We start from the raw sequence: 7,402 nt of genomic DNA on the forward strand, positions 1-7,402 counted from the left end.
GCTACAAGCTAAAACTATCAAATAGATAGCTACAAGCTAAAACTATCAAAAGGCTAGCTACAAGCTAAAACTATCCAAAAATGCTAACTAAAAGCTAAAAATATCAAATAGTTAACTACAGAACTACAAGCTAAAAGTATCAAAAGGATAGCTGATAGCTCAAAGTACCAAAGGCTAACTAAAAGCGAAAAGTAACAAAAGACTAGCTACAAGCTAAAAGTATCAAAAGGCTAGCAACAAGCTAAAAGTATCAAAAGGCTAGCAACAAGCTAAAAGTACCAAATGCTATCTAAAAGCTGAAATGTATCAACAAGCTAAAATTAAAAAAACAAAAATAGAGTAAATATGCTGAAGCAATTTTTTAAAGAAATCAATGTTTTTAAAGGAGTTGGAGAACTCTTTGTATTTTATGAAAAAAATGTTTGCAAATAAAGTTAACAATTTGGAAAAGTATTAGTCTAAGCGTTTCAAAAACCAGAAGTCATAGCGTCGGTCTTCTGAAGGAGCGGAATGTTTTGATGTACGCATGAAAGGCTGTAATGGCACAAAGTAGTCAGAGGTAGCAAAAAAAAAAGTATAAAAATTAAAGACAGAAAACAATCGTGCAAATATTAAAACAGCATGTAGTTATGTTAGACCATCCACTAACAGCCTCAACGAATAGAGACAATTTGTTGTTCCTGGCTCAGATAATTTGGTAACAAATAAACAAAAAAAAAACCTTTGCATCTTCACTCACATGTCGATGTAGTCCTTTGTGATGCCCTGGAAGGAACTGGCAGGGATAACATCGATCATCATGTTGTCCGCCATTTCTCTGCAGGCAGAGGAGATACCATTGACTAGAGCAGTTTAGCTTCAACCTCAGGCAGACAGAATTATGTGTTTATACAAATAAGAGCAGCTTGAACCGCAGCGCAGTCGGACAGAGTATCAGTCAGGGCTGATGGCAACGTGACACAGATAGAATAAAACTAAACAATCCTGGAGAGAACAGAGACTTGAGGCGTGCAGGCGGACACTGATCCAGTTTAGGGATGTGTTGCAAAGAAATTAAATTACTCACAGAATAATATTTGGTGCCAAGGTAGAGATGGTTGTGAAATCTGGGAGGTGAAGGATGCCTGTGTTTGAGATGCTCCTGTAAAGGAGTCGCAGCGGAGATTTTGAGGAAAAATCTTCAAACTTCTCATCAACAAAGAACTGAAAGTGACTTTACAGAAATCAGTAAACAAAATGCAGCACCATAAATAACCTAAGGATTATTTCCAAACGGACTCATGTTATTTCTTTATTCTTAGCAGCCTCATATTAATCTGTTCAAGATTAAAGCCTGACTGATTTCTGTCAATCCATTTCTTTGATCTTTTGCAAAATGGATGCACAATCTGACAGTTTCTCTGTATAGATAAACGGCACAACAGGCTTTGTTTTACTTATACAGTAGTCCTTCGCTTATTGCGGGGACAGCCACCTGCAAGCGCTCTTGGCCACGCCCACTTCTCCACTCTGAATGAGAACAGCTGATCAGCTGCAGCAGGAAGCTTGTCCTGCAGTGTGGGCTGCACAAAGGTACAGGAAGAAGCTTTTTATGCAGCTCTGGGCTGCACAAACGTGCAGCAGGCGCTAAATAATGAAAAACAATTTGTTTAAAATAAAATTTCCACGTCGATCGTGCGGCTCATCCATTAATCAGCCAATTGTGTGTCATGTCCAATCTTATTTTGAAAAACCGCAATAGAGTGAGTCTGCGATAAATTGGCATGGCATCCGAAACATTTGTAATGTGGAGTGGAGACACACTGGTGAGGGGTCTAGGGGTCCTCCCCCAGAACATTTTGAATAAAGTAGATGCAATTTCCTTCATTCTGGTGAGTTTTAACGGGTTGTTAAACAGCTACATTTACCTACATGAATAAACATTTGATTCAACAACTATTTTAGAGAACAACAAGAAGTAGCCTGACCAACAGCTCTCCTTGTGTGAATAGAGCATGCTCCTCTCACGCATCCTAACCCCGCCCAGTTGACAACTGTATTGCAACACACAATACAGACGCGATAGCTAAGATGCTACAGAGGTAGCGCTCCGCTTCTCTCATGTATCCTAACCCCCACCCACCCCCCACCCTAGCCCATGAAAAAGACATTTCACTTTGGGACAAATTGAGGTCATTTGGTCAGTTGCTGACAAACCTACTGGATTGATTGACAGGTGACGTTGAGGATCTGACTCGTGCAAAAAAAAAAAAAAGCTTTTGCTAGCCCGTTTGTATCATCATTTATTCCAAATTTATTCAATATTTTGGGGAAACTAAGGCTTGAGAACGTTGGTTACGTACTGTAACCCCAGATTCTATGAATATAGGCGTAGCCCTTTAAGGCTGTCGCTGATGGGTTTATCCCGTTATGCAGAGCATAAGCACTGAAAAAAATTAGTCCACGCCCACCTGCTGTGTGGGCCCCACCCGGTCCGTATAAATTACGTTAAGAGCGGGAAATCGGCTCCCAAAATAGCTTTTTTCTTCAGCCATTTAGGAGCCAGTGAGGCCCGACGCTTAAAGGGCTACGCCTATATTCATAGAATCTGGGGTTACAGTACGTAACCAACGTTCTATTTCATATAGGCTTCGCCCTTTAAGGCTGTCGCTGATGGGTTAAGGGCGAAGCGGATGTGGTCCTCGCCTCACTGGGTCCATTCGAACACAGTAAGAAGCGGAAGCTTGCCCAAAAAAAACGTCTTGTCACCCAGCTCCCCGTGTGCATAAACTACGCATCGCGTAATTATGTGCCATGCACAGACGCATGTTGTGTAACTATGCGTTCTGACAAGCATGAATACCCCGGAAAAAACTTTCAACGGGAAGAGGAAGTTGAAAAGAGGGGGGGAGGGGGGCATGAACCAACTGGTTCATGGTTGAACAGTATAAACAGATTAATGTCCATGAATTGATAAATAATCAAATGAACTGATTGGTAACAATAATCATGAACTGATTAGTGACAATAGAACCAGAAACACAGACACGACTGTGACTGATAACAACATCTCACACTGTAATGCATGCAGACAGAAGTGAGCTTAAACAGAGTTCCATGAGAACAACAATATTCATTCTGTTAGAGCACTAAGGACAGAATGTGTCATGGAACGAGCCGTTACATCACGTAGGTAAAAGCGAATAAATGAGCAGGGTGTTGACCATGCAGCCGCAGTGCAAATGTCCTGCATTGACATACCATTATGCAGAGCAGTCGAAGATGCGATACCCCTGGTCGAATGTGCTTAGAGGTTGACAGGAGGCCCTAAATCTGATGCTCTGTAGGCTTCAGAAAAGGCCTCACACAGCCAGTGTGACAAGCGCTGGATGGATAACGGCGACCTGCAGAAGCATCTCTATAATGCACAAACAATTGTTGAATTTGAACGCATTGCAGCTGTGCGCGTTACGTAACACGTCAACGCCTGCACCGGGCAGAGAAGATGAACAGATGCTTCCCCTTCTGATCTGTGGGGGGGAAAAAACCCCTCCAACGATATCACTCTTGATTTAAAAGAGCTCGTGATGTTTTAGGCATAAAAGCTGGGTTGGTCTTAAATCAGCTGAGCTGCCCGTCAGCCTAATTCTAAGGCATGACGAAGCAACAGAGAGGGCAGATAATTACTTACCCTCTTAGCGGGTGTTAAAACCAGCAACAGGGCTGTTAAAAGAGACAAGAATTTAAATGAAACCTGATCCAGAGGCTCAATTGAAGCTTTGATCAGGGCTCGCAGGACCAGCGTTAAACCCACTGTGGAACAAGTGGGCGTGAAACAGGCCTACATCTCTGTACACCTTTTAGAAACCGCTTCATCAGCGGGTGATAAAAGCTGTTCTGTCTCCAGACCCTTTGTGGCAGGAAGAGATGGCTGCAATCGTACGTTAAAGCGTACTGAAAGCCAACTCCCTATCCATCAGCTGTTGTAGAAAAACAACACGCCGCCTAAAAGGCATGAAGTGGTCTCTAAACCTTCTCTGTACACCAGCGCTGAAAAGCCGTCCCCTTGATGTGTACAGAACTGTGGTAGATGCAGCACGTGAATCTTGAATTGTGCACACTATCTCCTGAGGGAGACCCATCCTCTAAGTGGAACCGCTCAGCGGTCAGACCCGCCGGTGTTGACCTATTTCTGGGTAACTCTTGGTCGCTCCTCCTGCCTGAAGGAGAGCATCCTTCCTCCATGACAGTTCCACGGCGACCCAACAACAGACGTTGCAGGCCTGGGAACCATAGTGCGTTCACACGCCGGGAGCCACCAGGAGAGCTGTCAATCCCTCCTCTTGAACTCGGTTCATGGACCGTAAAAAACAGAGGAGGTGGGGGAAAAGAAACGCGTAAAAAGCGTTTTGGGCCACCGATTGTGAGCAAATGCGTCCCCCCCCAGCGATGGATCGTCTCGCGGGCTCAGGGAAAACCGTAGTTGACATTGAGCGTTCTTCTCGCATCGCAAACAGGTCCACAGCTGCTTTGCCAACTTCTGCTGCGTCTGAAAACATCAGATCCGGATGGAGGATCCGGTCCACGTAACGTGGGCCGCCCTTGGACGTCACATCAGCCCCTCTGTTCAGAACACCGGATATGTAAACCGCTCTAATAAAAGCAGGTTTTGATGAACCCAACTCAGTAGCTTTCGCACAATGTGTAACATCTGGGCTGAACGCACACCCTGATGGTTATGTACGCAGCAGTCATCATGATGTCTGTGTGAATCAACACGTGTTGATTCTGTAGCACAGGAGCAAGGTGTTGAATCACATTCAGTACTGTGCGACACTCCAAAACATTGATGTGGGCTGATGTGTAGTGGGGCCACAGCGCCCCTACTGCTTGAGATAGGCATGTCCCCCCCCCAGCCTGACAGCAACGTGTCCGTGAAGACTGACCCATGACGTGGGTCTGCTGAGGGGGACTCCCTCTGATAGAAAAACAAGGTGTTTCCCCAGAGTCGGAGGTCTGCTTCCACAGAGGAAAAGACAATGATCATCAGTCGTTTGTTTTACTGGATCCACATGCAGACGTGCAAAAACACCTCTAGAGGCGTCTCATGTGATAAACGAGTTTTCATGGTGGTTGAATATAATTCCACTCCAGAAAAACAAATGTCTGGGCCGGGAAAATCGAGCTTCCTTCCACTTTATGGCGAAGCCCAGATTAACAGGTGTGATGTCAACACCTGATCCTGCATCAGCGCCTCCTGTCTGAAGTGACAGGATCCGCAGATCATCCAGGTAAAACAAAAAACTCTCGTCTCTGTGTTTTAGGATGATCGGTATGCGTTCTCTGGATGTTAAACAACAGATCCAAGAACGGTCTCACCCCTCCGATCCGTGAGTAAAACCCTCGTGTTTTCTCTCCCTTGGGGAACTCTGTAGATTACTTTTATCAGAAAACACTTGGATTTCTGCATTTAGGGAAGAGAATCAGTCTGATGATGACGGGACCGTTTATATAACTCCTCTGAATGGAGGGGTTCGGGTTGCAAACTGTAACTTGTACCATTTGCATAAACCCTGTCCATCCATCTGAAAAACGGCGAGCATGTTTTAGCCACTCTACGTAACGTTCGTGGATGAACGTGCGTTAATGATGCGTCATGTTTTGTACGGCTGTCAGCAGTCCGTCCCTCAACCGCCGTCATGCGTCGCGGGAATGTTTTCTGTGTGACCCCGGGCGAGACTTGAGCTGAAGGCGAAGCGTGTGACAGCTGATGACGCGGTGAGCTGCGCGTTTGACGTCGCTGTGCGAACGTTGAAAGGCGGAGGGCGTGACTTCATTTACACCGTGCTGTTGGAGTGAAGGCTGCTTAGCCCCGCGGGAGCACACGTTGTTCTCTGGAGGGACGCGCGCCGCTCTCGCTGGAGGGGCGCGCGCTGGAGGGAGGTGGGACTCATTACCGGGTTCTTCGGCTGCTTCACGTTTAAGCTGCGGTGAGCTGCCGAAAGCTGAGAGAGAAGGACCCCCACCCGGACCAGCCTGCGGACCACATTTATACCGATGTGAGCTGGTTAGCGCCGGCAGCTGTGTGCGCCAGCATCAACGCAGCACCGTTGGATGGAGGCTGTCATCTTAGTGTTCGACTCGTCATGTCAAGAGCGGCGGTGAATTAAAAACCCTATTTAAGGACACCGGCTCATGTGGAGGCTGTTCCATCCCACGAGTGCGAGTTGACACCGCTTGAGTGAGGATCGTGCAGTTCTAGTTGGTAATGAGTTATTTTCGCTTACCGTTGTGCCGTGATCGACCCGTCATGTCTAGAGCGACGGTGAGTTGAAAAAACCTTTATTTAAGGACACCGGCTCATGTGGAGGCTGTTCTGTGATCGACTCGTCATGTCTAGAGCGACGGTGAGTTTAAAAACCTTTAATTAAGGACGCCGGCTCATGTGTGGAGGCTGTCCTGTGATCGACTAGTCATGTCTAGAGCGACGGTGAGTTAAAAACCTTTAATTAAGGACACCGGCTCATGTGTGGAGGCTGTTCTGTGATCGACTCGTCATGTCTTAGAGCGACGGTGAGTTAAAAACCTTTATTTAAGGACACCGGCTCGTGTGTGGGGCTGTTTCATCCCACGAGTGCGCTCTTATGTGTGCGGCCGCTGTGAGCTCATCCGGGCTTACAGACTGGCTAAAAAACAGACACTTGGATCATTAATGATGATTTATTTCAACTTTCGTGTCACTTTTACACACACCCTCCGGAGACCGTCATTTGAGAGCTTTCTCTCTCATGAGCTCTGCGATTGTTTGCCCAGAGCGCTGTCTTGCAGGCGAACTCTGGGGAAACGCTGAGCTGCAGGCTGCCGGAGTGAAGAGGGCTGGATTCTGACGGGCGGGGCTGGTGGTGGAACTCAGCGAGAGCCGCGGCCGTGGAAAAGTCGAAAACTTGCTCGCGACGGTCCCTCCAGCGGGGACGGGGTGGGCCGCGCGGCTTGATGAGGTGGCGAACAGCTTTTGGCACCTCCTCCGACTGTTTCACTTCGCCAGCATGGTTTGAAGCTGCTCTGAACAGCGCGTCCGCGATGGGCTTCATCAGGTCTTGTGCAGATTCTCCGGCAGCGAGGGGAGTAACGAAGCCAGGTGGATCGTTGGGTCATCGTCCTCCGCGCTGCAGTCCCCGACAAGGCAAACCGTGGGAGAGGCACACATGTTGAGCTGGCGTCAGCTGCTTTACAGAGGGAGATCTTCGTCTCCAAGGCAGGTCTGCGGCCTTCAATCCCTTGGACATGCTATATGCTAGCAGCGCACGTTGTTGCTAGCTGCGGCTGCCTGAAAAACACGTCGGTGGGCTCGATTGGAGAGCGTGGTCGCCGTCTGTGTTCCTCCGGAGGGACGGGACGCTGCTCCGACCTGGGCAGCTTCGCT

The 7,402-nt window shown here is 47.5% G+C and overlaps 1 protein-coding gene across 1 annotated transcript in view; it reads right to left on the minus strand.

Annotated features, from left to right (window-relative positions):
- LOC119425418 (lutropin-choriogonadotropic hormone receptor-like) overlaps positions 1–7,402 on the minus strand; it is a 23,074-nt gene that overhangs the window by 7,546 nt on the left and 8,126 nt on the right. Inside the window, exons 5-6 of the mRNA XM_037692979.1 lie at positions 1,067–1,141; positions 740–817 (exon numbers count right to left, since the gene is read on the minus strand). Coding sequence (XP_037548907.1) covers positions 740–817; positions 1,067–1,141 — 153 coding nt within the window. The remainder of the gene's footprint in view (positions 1–739; positions 818–1,066; positions 1,142–7,402) is intronic.

This window comes from Nematolebias whitei, chromosome 1 (assembly GCF_014905685.2).
Source record: "Nematolebias whitei isolate Nwh7 chromosome 1, NemWhi1, whole genome shotgun sequence".
NCBI lineage: Eukaryota > Metazoa > Chordata > Actinopteri > Cyprinodontiformes > Rivulidae > Nematolebias > Nematolebias whitei.